The sequence below is a fragment of the Amblyomma mixtum genome, chromosome 4 (assembly GCF_055824585.1).
Source record: "Amblyomma mixtum isolate Tamu chromosome 4, ASM5582458v1, whole genome shotgun sequence".
Lineage (NCBI taxonomy): Eukaryota > Metazoa > Arthropoda > Arachnida > Ixodida > Ixodidae > Amblyomma > Amblyomma mixtum.
Window position 1 is genome coordinate 66,457,460 of NC_143015.1, and position 15,710 is coordinate 66,473,169.

Here is a 15,710-nt window from a genome sequence, read left to right on the forward strand (position 1 = left end):
CTTTTTTTTTTTTTTTACTGGCCGGGATGGCAAACCTGCATGTGTATTTTTTATCAGCTCCCGTTGCTTCATAACACCTCATCAGTGATGCCGATGAACCGCAGTGAACTTAAGGCTGGCGACCCAAATATGGGAAGAAAACGCTTTATATATATATTTAAGCTTTATGTAATATTCGGTCATTAAAAGGCCCGTCTATCATGCAACTTATGGGCGTGCAGTTTGAGCAGAGGAAAGGAGCTCGTTCCAAAAACAGAACAGCGTCTTGAGCGTGCCCGAGAACATTCGGCTCCTGTGTCGCCCTCGAATAATATGTCTGCTCGACGCATTTACTGTGAAAAATAAATCGAAAAGTGCAATTTTCGAAGGGTCTCAGTAAAAGTCTCGTTTTCAAAACCGACATTGTCAAGAGCTTTATGGAATGCATGCGCATGAAGTCCCACTCCCCGGCCCAGCCGCATATAAATCATATAACTATGGCGCGCAAGCACCACGAATCGATTGTTGCCGATAAAAGTTCAAAACAGCAATCGATGCGCGCGTTCGAAACAGCAACCGAAACCACGAAACGGAGCACACGGTTTCGTTTCCACAAAGTCGGCTGGCTTCCAATTTACTTTTTTTTTTCCGCACCGGGAGAATTGGGTAATAACCTGCACGTTCGGTTCAATTCTCTCATGTATTTTGTTCTTCTATTCACATAAGCTTGGCGGGCTTGGCGATATGTTATTTTTTCTCTCTTTCACCAAACAAGTGCTCTAACAAGCTGTATCGCGGCACGCATCAATCAAAGATGGCAGCGCTGGTATTTATTTGCTAGTTGAGTCGCTGAACTGATCCAGAACCAGCTTTTCGTATCATTTGTAAGCCTTACCTGAGACTTTATACCCAGGCCCATTTTCTCTAGCAACTGTTCTTCTGTGCACATGACACGCACGTTCCGAACGAGCACGGGATGGACAACGAAAAACCAGGAACAGCGACAGCGGAACCTTGCTGCGCTATGCGCAGACAACATCGCATTTTTTTCGTAGGACCCGAGAGACCAAGAGCAGAAGTTTCTCTGCCCGTGTGGCGAGGCGACGAGCAATATGTGCTTTCGTTTTGACCGAGTGTGTTTCGTTTTCAAGTGTGCGGTGATGGTAGTGATGGTGTGAGGTGTGGAGTGACCCCTTTCGACCTAGTGGCTCCTGCAGAGCAGCTCTATCCGCCTAACAAGCGCAACAAATTCATTGACGTACATCTCGGCGCAGGATCAAAACACTTCGCCAGGCACGGGAAGGAACTGAAAACGAAAGCAGCATGTGTCTGGAGTGCTTTGCAGAGAGGCATGTGAGAATGTGGTGCTGTGTCCGTGGTCAGGAACCAGGAATTTTCGGAGGGATGCGGACAACTCTTGGAGGGTATCCAGGGCTACCCGTACATGGGTTGACGTGAGGCGGTGGCGAAGGCCTGCTTTGTGTGGGATGCGTCACCTGATAGGAACCTAGCTCTTTTGCAAGAATGTCGACACAGTGGGCACAGCATACATGGCCGGTGCCATATTCCCAGCATTCTCCTGGGCCCCTCGCAGTCCTGTGGTACTAACAACCTGACAGCAGTTCAGACATGTAAGCAGGTACTACAGGTAGATGCGGCAGAACGGTAGAAAGCAGCCAAAAAATGTGGTTGGCTAAGTGTCAGCAACACCGAAGTTAATGACTGCCAAAGGAGGAAATATCAGACAATTGCAAAGGCGATCATCTGTTTGCCAGCTGCTGCGGTGGCTCGGTGGTTATGGTGCACGGCTGCTGCCCCGAAAGACAGGTTCGATCCCGGCCTCGGCTGTCGCATTTCGATGGCAGTGAAATGCTAAAGGCCCGTGTACTGTGCGATGTCAGTGCACATTAAAGAACCTCAGGCGGTCGAAATTATCCGGAGCCCTTCACTACAGCGTCCCTCATAGCCTGAGTCGCTTTGGGACGTTAAACCCTATAAAAAATTAAGTCAGCTGTTTGCCTAGTCATGCAGTGCGGACTATAGTGTTCGGCATCCCACCGCATCGACCAGCTCTCAGCACTATGCACATTGTATGGCGCATTGGAGAGAACTGTCATGAAATGTCATTGATCATGCTTAAAACAATGCCAAGGATAAGACAGGAAAGGACAGACACCATGAGCACTGTTGCTTCATTGTCTCGTCCTCCACACTGTTTCAAAGTTGACTGTACGCCAACAACTCCTATTCACTACACTTGTGTAATGTCATGGAGTGCTAAACTGTCACTTGCCTGTGAAGCCAGTTTCATTTTTGGCTGCACTCAAATTCATTGGTTCATCGAATTGTATTGGAGGCTCTCTGTGGATTAAGCAGATAAAGTATCCGCATGGGCAAGGCGGAGGTAACAAGCATTGACTCGATCAGTGGTGCGCTGTACCAGTTTTGAATGTTTGAAAGAATGCAAAGACACAGTATTGGGACAGTTTCCATCTTGTTTTGTTGCTTGGGACATTTCCTTTTTTTTTTGGCTCCACCTAGCCCTTCGTGCTGCGGTGACCTGGTTGTAATGATTGGACGGCCACAACACTGATACCGACGAACTTTCTACTAAAAAGTGCTCATGCTAATGAGAGTGTTTCCTTGTTCGGTTGTTGAGTTACAAATTACATTCGCATATTGGAGAGCTTATGTTTGGCATATTCTTTTTTATGACCATATATTTGTTTTCAGAACAGCCAGAGTTGCTTTGGGACGTTAAAACCACCATAAACCATAATAAACCACTTTTTTTTGTGTTAGCTGGCTTTTTCCTTCATATTGAAGGGACCTTTACATGGCCAGTAGTCATTGCTTCGATACTTTACGTGCAATGCCCTAACATTGTGTACGCTGCATTTTGGTTGTGCATAATGTCCGCTTGGTGTTGATACATTGTAGAAGCTTATTAGAGAGCCTAGTCTTTGTCTTGTCTCTTCCAGATGATATTCTAACACCTGGTGTGTTCATGTGGAGTAGGATCTGCTGCAAGCGTTGTGTAGCACCCTTTGTCTGCACATTCAAATTGGAGTGATAGCTATGTGGGTGGTGCTCACATCTGAGCTGAATATGCTGGCTAGAAGGAACATTGTTGAGGTGGTACTTAGAGAGAGAGAGAGAGAGAAGTGTGTCTCAGGTGATCCTGAACTATGTGGGTGACAGAGTGGCTGCTCTTGAGAATGTGCTGCCATCTGTGGTCAAATCACAGAGGTGGGCTTGGCTGTGGGCACTGTCAAGGAAGTTTTGGTCATGCTTTTACCCAGACAACATAACAACATAAGAGAAGTTTAGGAGTTATTCTTCCAGCTGCGTCATGTTTCAGAAAATCGCTCAGAAGTGTCAGCAGTGGGAAGCGGGAAGCACTTATTAGCGTCCCAATCCAGCAGCCTGGTTACATAGATTAAAGAGGTTGAAATAATTGGATATGTTTACATTCAAGCTCTATCCTGAGCATAATTCCATTTATATGTGCAGGAATTATGCTGCTCTGCATATGTGATGCTCTGTACTAAGAGGGAAAGCTACGACGAAGCAACATTACGAAGAGTGGTCTGCTTTACAGAAACAACTGGTTGAAGCTGTGTTTATCACATGTATGCCACAAATTCTGTTTATTTAGTAGCAGTTCGCACACCTTGAAATGATGAGACCTAAGCATGGAAGCACAATGCATTAGTTTTTGAGAACAGCATTATGTTTTTACTGCTTTTTCTGTATTCTTGAACTAGCTGTTTATGCGGAAAAGTAAAAATAAGCACTGCTTCCAAAGTACAATTTAACTGTTTTGCAAAAGAACCATCCCCCTGTGCTACAAAATGCATATCTGTGCTTTTCATGGAACATGAAACTTTTGGTATCAAACAACTGCAGTTACCTGCCCTCCAGATCTACATGGCAGTGCTAGTTATGAATGGTTATAGCTCACAAGCAGCCGCTTACGGATAGTAAATCGTTGTTTTGTACTTACGCTGCTTTGCTCTGTTTCTTTTGCAGGTCAGTGCCAACACAGGGGGTACAAGCTGGCTACAGAGGAATTATCCAAAATATCTACTGCCAACGTACACTTAACCACTATAGCCAGATACACTCAAGAACGCAGCGGCTCTTCCCCCGTCAAAGGACCCCCCTACCAGCCAATGGCGTCGGCCGATTCTCACGACTCTGCTAGTGTGACAATGCAGGGAGTGGCACTGCAATGGAGAGAGGGATCTATCCCTGACCATAGAGGGAAAGGATTATCCCCTTTCTTCTACCAATCCTTGCTTCATCACTCTAGTAGTGTCATGAGAATCGGCCAATGTCACTGGCTGGAAGGGGGTCCTTTGATGGGGAAAAGCCGCTGCGTTCTTAAATTGTACCCGACTGTAGCTCGTTGTTCATGTGGCATGTAAAATAGCTCATCCATTCATTTCAGTACCCAATGTCTCTGCGCAGTTTCTCCGTGCTCTTCGAGCTTGACCTGTTATGCCAAGAGAACAACTAGATCACTGAAGATCACTAATGATTGGCACTGCAGAATGTTCTCTTTGACATTGTGCCCAAGTTTGCAGAGAAGGACACGAGCATGCTGGAAACTTTGTGTGAACAGTGCGAGTTTGTTTGTTTTTTGTTTACTCTGTAACCTTTTGAATTATTCTCCCGAATCAAGAGGCTGCAGTGAAAAATTGCTTGCAATGAAATAATGAGTAGGCCTCGGTTGCCCGTTCCTTCGGCGTGTGAGTGTTTGCAAAAGTCTGGTCTCAATTATTGCCAATTCAATTATTGCCATCCTATTCCCTACAATTGAATTACTTTGATTATTTTCTTGATTGTTCTTGTTTTTTACTTTCTTTTATTAAGTAGCTGGAGAAGACAGTAGCAATAACTTTTCTTTCAGTCAGGTCAGATTTACAGAGGTGAATTTCATCCTGTATCATTTTAGTATATGTTGACTGAAGCATGTCGTTCATGCTTCCTTCTGGGACCCAGAGCAAATTGTTTTGCCAATTTTTTTTCATATGCGTAGGGTGTGATAAGTTGGATCCAAAACATGACTGACACAGATTTTTCTGTGCTCTTGGCATTTTTGATTGAAAACGTTTAATACAGAGAAAGTTATAAAATTTCTGAAGCACACATGAAGGCTAGAACCCTCTATTTGCTCAATTTGCACTCTTGGGGGTTTAACTGTTGCAAGTGCTAATCAGCACATAAAAGAGCTTTACTACCTGTTAAAATGCATGCTCATCAGCTTACATTTTTTGGTCGCCACCGGAAAATGTGCTTGTGCTGGCTCCTACTATTTAGAGAGCCGCTAAAGTGGACAGAACCAATATGACATCGATCACACTCACTAATTAGCAGCACAGATTCTAAAAACAGCCAAAAAAGAGCTTTTTACAGCGTTTAACCTCCTGCCATGGCTGCAATGCTTGTGATTTTGTAATGAACAAATTTTCTATTTCTGGGTCTCGGGAGGATACACTTAGGTTTCTGTTCAGTCATGTCATAAAATTAACCGGTCTAAAGAGTAGCTGATACCATTTGCATGCAGTTTTCTTGTGGTGTTTAGAATAAAGGACGCGGGAGCTTCACAGCTCATAAGGAGTCAGTGCTAGTGTTCTGTGTCGGAGGTTAAGTAACTGCCACTTATTTCTTCTTAGACTGTCTTCCGGCCCACTGTTGGGCATCAGTGACGGTATGAGCGCATGGGCCAAACCGGTTGTGGCATCTGGGTTATGGCCATCCATTTTTCGGTATTGGTGGGTTACCTGCAAGCTGAAATGTCTCCCTGAACTGAATGCAGATTTCACTGACAAAAAACTTCACGCCTTCTTAACCACATTCCTAAAGAAAAAAAAATGAAAATGCGATTACATTCGGAAGTTAGCCCGTACCCAAATATTCCAAATGACAGCCCAAATTTTGGAAGTAGGCCCACCCTAGTGCCTGTTCTCCACCAGGAAGTTACGTGCAGTGACCGAACGCTCCACGTGTGCTACCTTGGACAATGAACAGCTGGACGCCCCCACTCCAGCTGTTTTGTGCTTTGTGCCGTGCACGTGTGTTTATACCGTGCTCTGCAAGACCTTCACGCGCATGCGACCTGTATATATGTTATTATGTTAATATGTAAATAGATTTATTGCCAGCGTACCTCTCCCCCTGTCCCTTCTACTATCCCCTCAACTCTTTCATTTCACTTCAACACACTGCCTCCTATCCTTTATTTCCGCTGCCCCAGATCATGTGCTTCCAGCAGCGATGGCAGATGCCAGGGCTAGAACAATCTTTTTCCTTCCATTTATCATGTATAATAAAACCACTTACTACTTATCGCTACCCCAGAAAATGTATTTAGGTGAATTATTGAGTTGATTAATGAGGATTAGTTGGTGGGGTATGTGGATTAGCTAAGATTAATGGGTGGATTAAGGTGGAAGAGGGTGTGGTTAGTATAATCCCATATGATAATCCGGTGGAAGGTACTCAAACATTCTAGTCCTCAGATTTTCAGATTTGTGGTTCCGATGACATCGCGATCCTCTCGACCAATCGGGGGAATTTCATTTTGGAGAAACGGGAAAACAGCCTACGTGCTATCGCGTTAAAATTTTGTTTTAGGCCAGGGTTCTCTTCAAGCTTGACCTATTGAATCTGATATTGCATATGACAGCACGGCTCTTGTGTCGTGTCGCCTTCCACATTCACTAGGCTGTGCCCACGGCACCAAATGAGCTGTAGCACATGGGGTCTCTTGTTTCACAAATATATTCTGCTTTCCAAATGCAGGATTCGTCACCATGCATGGTAAGGATGGTACACCCTCTGGACACGGCGGATGTGCAGTGCGCCGCCATGTGACAGCTGTTCGTACCAGTGCTGGAAATCTCAAGGATAAAGACACAAACAAGCAGCTGCACCATTGCGCCTACTGCGGCATGGTCTTTGTGAAGAGAAGCAGGCTGGTGATACACGTTCGCACGCACACGGGCGAGCGTCCGTACAAGTGCGATCACTGCAGCAGCAGCTTTGCACGAAAGAGCAACCTAGCTGTACACCTTCGCACACATACCGGGGACCGTCCCTACAAGTGCGACTACTGCGGCAGTACATTTGCGCAGCAGGGACACCTGCAGGTGCATGTTCGCAGCCACACAGGCAACCGTCCGTACCGTTGCGACTACTGTGGTTGTGGCTTTCCTCAGAGGAGCGTCCTGGTGGCCCATGTTCGTACCCACACGGGCGACCGTCCCTACCGTTGTGACCAGTGCGGCAAGGCCTTTGCTTCTAAAAACAACCTGGCCACACACCTACGCACCCATACAGGCTTGAGGCCATTCCAGTGCCAGCTTTGCCCCATGGCCTTTGCACAACAAGCGACACTCGTGCGGCACGTGCAGTCCCACAAAGGCGAGAAACGATTTCAGTGTCAGTTTTGCCCTAAGAAGTTCTTGGACAAACGTGATTTACAGCGCCACGAAAAGCGAATGCACCCCACAGATAGCTCGGTTCCATGATGCTGTGGCGCTTTCTCCAATATTTGCCATGAAACGTGTTCCTAGCCAACCTGTGTCACTGGTGACATTTTCCAGGTTTTCCTGTATTGACAAGCTTGTCTGAAATGGAACTTACCCGCCCTCAGCCTATTATGGCTTAGAGGCACTTGTTTGGTATTTGTGCTTCATTAGAAGCAGGAGTCCACTGGGCTCCTGAACATGTACAGTCTTCGTCAAAAATATACAGCCCAAGGGGTTTCCTTCCAAGTCGTGTAGCGGGGCTCTTTAGCACATTTGACAGTGCTAAGCATGGCAGGGTTGAGGACTTAAGGTCCTTCTGCCTTCGTGAGATTAGGGTCCCTGAGTGTGCAGGAGAAGCCGTGCTGCAGGGCTCAGAAGCAGACCCCTTGGGCTGTATACTTTTGACAAAGACTGTACATAGGGGGTTAAAATCATGGCATGTGTAGACGGCATCACTTGTCATTGAAACAAAGGCTTTTTGCAAGATGACTTTTTTGCACATTCAAGACGTATTGCTGGTACAAGTTCTTGGACCTTCACTAGATTGAAAGGAGACCTGTTCCTGAAGTTGGTGCATTCTGAGCATATTTTATATGCAGTGCTTTACGAAATAGCATATTTATGTCACTGCAGCTGTCAGTTTCCTTTGCATACTGCTGCAGAATGGGCATGCTTCTGTATCGGTCTTTCCATGTTGGTGTCCCAGCAGTATTAATGAAAGGTATGGGAAGGAGGCAGAAGAAAGCTCTCTCTATTGGTGCATTCCTCGTCTGAAAAACCTGCTACAGATTTCTTATGGCAAATCGTTTGAAGCAGTGAAACCTGTTTTTTTTTTTTTTGCAGGGTTTAAGAGCAGTGTTTATTACATTGAAAAGTAGTGAAAAATATTTAATTCCACCAATCTCTTCCTTGCGATTTTTGTGATAACTCTCTCTCACTGTTGTGTGCAAATGGCATATTTCTTTGCTGCAAGTTCTGTCCGCATTTTCAGTCCCTCGTTATGGTGCAGTACAGCTGACAGTTTCGTATTATCATTAGAGTGTATTATCATTAGAGCAGCAGCTATTCTAGCATTAGCCTGTATGTTGCCATTTTGTTATGTTACATTTAAATGTTTCAGAAACAAGCCTTTCCACTTTTTGGCTAGTGTGCAATCATAAAACTTGCTGTGCTGAACATAGCGTTCAGGTTTTTGGTCATAAAGGCGGTTTGCTGCAACTGATCACAGTTTGTGCTTTTCAGATGTATAAAATGATGTGATATGTTCAGAGAAGTGTTTGCTCTTATCCTCCTGGAAATCCAGGAATGTACTATGAGCGTGTGTCACATCTGCATTTTATGTGATTTAGGTTAGTTCATGTATTTAATTGCATTGCATAAAATGTTTTCTAAATTCCAACCGTTTCGGATGCCGATTTTCGTGGTTTATGGTTCATGTTAAAATAAAAAACTGTTTTGCCTTTGCTGATAATGTTTGGTGATAGACTATTGTGACATGCACAGAATGACAGGATGAGTTATTCTCATCATTAAAAACTAGAACTGGAATTGGAAGTAACTATGAAATTATTGCAAGTGTTTTAGAAACAAACTTGTTCCCAGTACGGTTTTCGAACTTCTAACCGTTTAAACATTTACTGGACCTCTACAAATCATTGTGCTGGAACTTTTTTTTTACCTTCCTGCAGTTTGGCATATTCTTTTTTATGACCATATATTTGTTTTCAGAACAGCCAGAGTTGCTTTGGGACGTTAAAACCACCATAAACCATAATAAACCACTTTTTTTTTGTGTGTTAGCTGGCTTTTTCCTTCATATCAGAGGGACCTTTACATGGCCAGTGGTCATTGCTTCGATATCTTTTATGTGCAAAGCCCTAACTGTGTGTACGCTGCATTTTGGTTGTGCATAATGGCCGCTTGGTGTTAATACATTGTAGAAGCTTATTAGAGAGCCTAGTCTTTTTCTTGTCTCTTCCAGATGAGCCGCAGCGGTGGCTCAGTGGTTATGGTGCTCAGCTGCTGACCCGAAAGACGTGGGTTCGATTCCGGCCGCGGCGGTCGAATTTCTTTGGAGGAGAAATTCTAGACGCTCGTGTACTGTGCGATGTCAGTGCACATTAAAGAACCCCTGGTGGTCGAAATTTCCGGAGCCCTCCACTATGGCATCTCTCATAGCCTGTGTCGCTTTGGGACGTTAAACCTCATAAACCAAACCAAACCAATCTTCCAGATTAGATTCTAACACCTGGTGTGTTCATGTGGAGTAGGATCTGCTGCAAGCGTTGTGTAGCGCCCTTTGACTGCACATTCACATTGGAGTGATAGCTATGTGGGTGGCGCTCGCATTTGAGCTGGATATGCTGGCTAGAAGGAAGATTGTTGAGGTGGTCCTTAGAGAGAAAAGTTTTGTGTCTCAGGTGATCCTGAACTACGTGGGTGACAGAATGTGCTGCCATCTATGGTCAGATCACAGAGGTGGGCTTGGCTTTGGGCACTGTCAAGGAAGTTTTGGTCATGCTTTTACCCAGACAACATAACAACATAAGAGAGGTTTGGGAGTTATTCTTCCAGCTGCGTCATGTCTCAGAAAATCACTCACAAGTGTTAGCAGCGGGAAGTGGGAAGCATGTATTAGCGTCCCAGTCTAGCAGCCTGGTTACATAGGTTAATGAGATTGAAATAATTAGATATGTTTACATTTGAGCTCTATCCTGAGCAATTATTCCGTTTATATGTGCTGGAATTATGCTGCTGTGCATATGTGATGCTCTGTATGATGAGGGAAAGCTACCACGAAGCAAAATTACGAAGAGTGGTCTGCTTTACAGAAACGACTGGCTGAAGCTGCGTGTGTCACGTGTATGCCACAAATTCTGTTTATTTGCAAGCAGTTCGCACATCTTGAAATGATGCGACCTAAGCATAGAAGCACAGTGCATTAGTTTTCGAGGACAGCATTACGTGTTTACTGCTTTTTCTGCATTTTTGAACTAGCTGTTAATGCGCAAAAATTAAAAAATAAGCACTGCTTCCAAAGTACAATTTAACTGTGTTGCAAAAGAACCATCCCCTGTGCTACAAAATGCATATCTGTGCTTTTCATGAAACATGAAACTTTTGGTATCAAATGACTGCATTTATCTGCCCCCCAGATCTACATGGCAGTGCTAGTTATGAATGGTTATAGCTCACAAGCAGCTGCTTACGGATAGTAAATCGTTGTTTTGTACTTGCGCTGCTTTGCTCTGTTTCTTTTGCAGGTCAGTGCCAACACAGGGAGTACAAGCTGGCTACAGAGGAATTATCCAAAATATCTACTGCCAACGTACACTTAACCACTATAGCCAGATACACTCAAGAACGCAGCGGCTCTTCCCCCGTCAAAGGACCCCCCTACCAGCCAATGGCGTCGGCTGATTCTCACGACTCTGCTAGTGTGACAATGCAAGTAGCGGCACTGCAATGGAGAGAGGGATCTATCCCCGACCATAGAGGGAAAGGATTATCCCCTTTCATCTACCAATCCTTGCTTCATCACTCTAGCAGGGTCATGAGAATTGGCCGACATCACTGGCTGGAAGGGGGTCCTTAGACGGGGAAAAGCTGCTGCGTTCTTAAGCTGTATCCGACTGTAGCTCGTTGTTCATGGCATGTAAAATAGCTCATTCATTCATTTCAGTACCCAACGTCTCTGCACAGTTTCTCCGTGCTCTTCGACCTTGACCTGTTATGCCAAGAGAACGACCAGATCACTGAAACGTGAATGATTGGCACTGCAGAATGTTCTCTTTAACATTGTGCCCAAGTTTGCAGAGAAGGACACGAGCATGCTGGAAACTTTTGCGAACAGTGCGAGTTTATTTGTTTTTTGTTTGTTCTGTAACCTTTTGAATTATTCTCCCGAATCATAAGGCTGCTGTGAAAAAATGCTTGCAATGAAATAATAAGTAGGCCTTGGTTCCCCGTGCCTTTGGCGTACCATCTTTGGTCTTGCGTTTTGTTCTGCAGTGCTGTGAGTGTTTGCAAAAGTCTGGTCTCAATTATTGCCAGTTCAATTGTTGCCATTCTATTACCCTACAATTGAATTACTTTGATTATTTTCTCGATTGTTCTTGTTTTTTACTTTCTTTTATTAAGTAGCTGGACACGACAGTAGCAATAACTTTTCTTTCAGTCAGGTCAGGTTTACAGAGATGAATTTTATCCTGCATCATTTTAGTGTATGTTCACTGAAGCATGTCGTTCATGCTTCCTTCTGGGACCCAGAGCAAATTGTTTTGCCAATTTTTTTTCATATGCGTAGGGTGTGATAAGTTGGATCCAAAATATGACTGACACAGATTTTTCTGTGTTCTTGGCATTTTTGATTGAAAACGTTCAATATAGAGAAAGTTATAAAATTTCTGAAGCACACATAAAAGCTAGAACCCGCTATTTGCTCAGTTTGCACTCATGGGGGTTGAACTGTTGCAAGTGCTTATCAGCACATAAAAGATCTTTACTACCTGTTAAAATGCATGCTCATCAGCTTACATTTCTTGGCCGTCACCAGAAAATGTGCTTGCTCCCGCTATTTAGAGCAGCTAAAGTGGACAGAACCAATATGACTTCGATCACACTCACTAATTAGCAGCACAGATTCTAAATACAGCCGAGAAAGAGCTTTCTACAGCATTTAACCTCCTGTGATTTTGTGATTTTGTAATGGACAAATTTTCTATTTCTGGGTCTCGGGAGGATACACTTAGGTTTCTGTTCAGTCATGTCATAAAATTAACCTGTCTAAAGAGTAGCTGATACCATTTGCATGCAGTTTTCTTGTGGTGTTTAGAATAAAGGACGCGGGAGCTTCACAGCTCATAAGGAGTCAGTGCTAGTGTTCTGTGTCGGAGGTTAAGTAACTGCCACTTATTTCTTCTTAGACTGTCTTCCGGCCCACTGTTGGGCATCAGTGACGGTATGAGCGCATGGGCTAAACCGGTCGTGGCATCTGGGTTATGGCCATCCATTTTTCGGTATTGGTGGGTTACCTGCAAGCTGAAATGTCTCTCTGAACTGAATGCAGATTTCACTGACAAAAAACTTCACGCCTTCTTAACCACATTCCTAAAGAAAAAAAAATGAAAATGCGATTACATTCAGAAGTTAGCCCGTACCCAAATATTCCAAATAACACCCCAAATTTTGGAAGTAGGCCCACCCCAGCACCTGTTCTCCGCCAGGTAGTTACGTGCAGTGACCGAACGCTCCGCGTGTGCTACCTTGGACGATGAACAGCTGGACGCCCCCACTCCAGCTGTTCTGTGCTTTGTGTCATGCACGTGTGTTTATACTGTGCTCTGCAAGACCTTCACGCGCGTGCAACCTGTATATATGTCATTATGTTTATATGTAAATAGATTTACTGCCAGTGTACCTCTCCCCCTGTTCCTTCTACTATCCCCTCACCTCTTTCATTTCACTCCTACACACTGCCTGCTATCCTTTATTTCCGCTGCCCCAGATCATGTGCTTCCAGCAGCGATGGCAGATGCCGGGGCTAGCAACAATCTTTTTCCTTCCATTTATCATGTATAATAAAACCACTTACTACTTACCGCTACCCCAGAAAATGTATTAAGGTGAATTAGCGAGTTGATTAATGAAGATTAGTTGGTGGGGTATGTGGATTAAATAAGATTAATGGGTGGATTAGTGGATTAATGTGGAAGAGGGTGTGGTTAGTATAATCCCATATGATAATACGGTGGAAGGTACTCAAACATTGTAGTCCTCAGATTTTCAAATATGCAGTGCCGATGACATCGCGATCTTCTCGACCAATTGGGGAATTTCGTTATGGAGAAACCGGGTGGTTTTTGTGAGACGACAGCCAACATGCTATCGCGTTAAAATTTTGTTTTAGACCAGAGTGCTCTTCAAACTTGACCTATTGAATCTGATATTGCATATGACAGCACGGCTCTTGTGTCGTGTCGCCTTCCACATTCACTAGGCTGTGCCCACGGCACCGAATGAGCTGTAGCACATGGGGTCTCTTGTTTCACAAATATATTCTGCTTTCCAAATGCAGGCTTCGTCGCCATGCATGGTAAGGATGATACACCCTCCGGACAAAGTTCACATGGCGGATGTGCAGTGCGCCGCCATGTGACAGCTGTTCGTACCAGTGCTGGAAATCTCAAGGATAAAGACACAAACAAGCAGCTGCACCATTGCGCCTACTGCGGCATGGTCTTTGTGAAGAGAAGCAGCCTGGTGGCACACGTCCGCACGCACACGGGCGAGCGTCCGTACAAGTGCGATCACTGCAGCAGCAGCTTTGCACGAAAGAGCAACCTAGGCGTACACCTTCGCACACATACCGGGGACCGTCCCTACAAGTGCGACTACTGCGGCAGTACATTTGCGCAGCAGGGACACCTGCAGGTGCATGTTCGTAGCCACACAGGCGACCGTCCGTACCGTTGCGACTACTGCGGTTGCGGCTTTCCTCTGAGGAGCATCCTGGTGGCCCATGTTCGTACCCACACGGGCGACCGTCCCTACCGTTGTGACCAGTGCGGCAAGGCCTTTGCGTTTAAAAACAACCTGGCCACACACCTACGCACCCATACAGGCTTGAGGCCATTCCGGTGCCAGCTTTGCCCCATGGCCTTTGCACAAAAAGCGACACTCGTGCGGCACGTGCAGTCCCACAAAGGCGAAAAACCATTTCAGTGTCAGTTTTGCCCCAAGAAGTTCATGGACAAACGTGATTTACAGCGCCACGAAGAGAAAATACACCCCACAGGTAGCTCGGTTCCATGATGCTGTGGCGCTTTTTTCAATATTTGCCATGAAACGTGTTCCTAGCCAACCTGTGTCACCGGTGACGTTTTCTGGGTTTTCCTGTATTGACAAGCTTGCCTGAAAAGGAACTTAGCTGCCCTCAGCCTATTGTGGCTGAGAGGCACTTGTTAGGTATTTGTGCTCCATTAGAAGCAGGAGTCCACGGGGCTTCTGAACATGTACAGTCTTCGTCAAAAATATACAGCCCAAGGGGTTTTCTTCCAAGTTGTGTAGCGGGGCTCTTTAGCACATTTGACAGTGCTAAGCATGGGAGGGTTGAGGACTTAAGGTCCTTCTGCCTTCGTGAGATTAGGGTCCCTGAGTGTGCAGGAGAAGCCGCACTGCAGGGCTCAGAAGCAGACCCCTTGGGCTGTATACTTTTGACAAAGACTGTACATAGGGGGTTAAAATCATGGCATGTGTAGATGGCATCACTTGTCATTGAAAGAAAGGCTTATTGCAAGACAACTTATTTGCACGCTCAAGAGGTATTGCTGGTACAAGTTCTTGGCCCTTCACAAGAGTGAAAGGAGACCTGTTCCTGAAGTTGGTGCATTCTGAGCATATTTTATATGCAGTGCTTTACGAAATAGCATGTCACTGCAGCCGTCAGTTTCTTTGCATACTGCTGCAGAATGGGCATGCTTCTGTATTGGTCTTTCCATGTTGGTGCCCCAGCAGTATTAATGAAAGGTATGGGAAGGAGGCAAAAGAAAGCTCTCTGTATTGGTGCATTCCTCGTCTGCAAAATCATGCAGTTCAATTTTTGTTCTTAAAAACCTGCTACAGATTTCTTACGGCAAATCGTTAGAATCAGTGAACCCCCCCCCCCCCCCCCTTTTTTTTTTGCAGGGTTTAAAAGCAGTGCTTATTACATTGAAAAGTAGCAAAAAATATTTAATTCCACCAATCTCTTTCCTGCAATTTTTGTGATAACTCTCTCTCACTGTTGTGTGCAAATGGCATATTTCTTTGATGCAAGTTCTGTCAGCGTTTTCAGTCTGTCTCGTTATTGGTGCAGTAGAGCTGACAGTTTCATATCATTAGAGCAGCAGCTATTCTCGCATTAGCCTGTATGTTGCCATTTTTGTTATGTTACATTTAAATGTTTCTGAACCAAGCCTTTCCACTTTTGGGCTAGTGTGCAATCATAGAACTTGCTGTGCTGACCACAGCGTTCAGGTTTTTGGTCATAAAGATGGTTTGCTGCAACTGATCGCAGTTTGTGCTTTGCAGATGTATAAAATGATATAATATATTCAGAAAAGTGTTTGCTGTTATCCTTCTTGAAATTCAGGAATGTACTATGAGTGCGTGTTGCATCTGCATTTTATGCGACTTTGGTTAGTTCATGTATTT

General features: G+C 44.8%; 2 protein-coding genes across 5 annotated transcripts; both read left to right on the forward strand.

Moving 5' to 3' along the window:
• Positions 1-1,476: 1,476 nt before the first annotated feature.
• Positions 1,477-9,065, forward strand: LOC149346706 (uncharacterized). Of its 4 annotated transcripts, XM_089586605.1 has the most exons (4): positions 1,477-1,610; positions 3,493-3,611; positions 4,012-4,076; positions 6,790-9,065. In XM_089586605.1, coding segments are annotated over exons 2-4 (795 nt in total). In that variant the 5' UTR covers positions 1,477-1,610; positions 3,493-3,609; the 3' UTR covers positions 7,518-9,065. The 4 variants fall into 4 exon arrangements, with proteins under 4 accessions (XP_089442731.1, XP_089442729.1, XP_089442732.1 ...); XM_089586603.1 differs by having other exon boundaries at positions 3,493-4,076; XM_089586606.1 differs by lacking the exon at positions 3,493-3,611 and having other exon boundaries at positions 1,554-1,610.
• A 2,080-nt stretch (positions 9,066-11,145) lies between these two features.
• Positions 11,146-15,172, forward strand: LOC149346707 (uncharacterized). The gene has a single exon (XM_089586611.1). It carries the CDS (start codon positions 13,605-13,607, stop codon positions 14,328-14,330), a length of 726 nt encoding a protein of 241 aa, XP_089442737.1. The 5' UTR covers positions 11,146-13,604; the 3' UTR covers positions 14,331-15,172.
• The last annotated feature ends 538 nt before the right edge of the window (positions 15,173-15,710 follow it).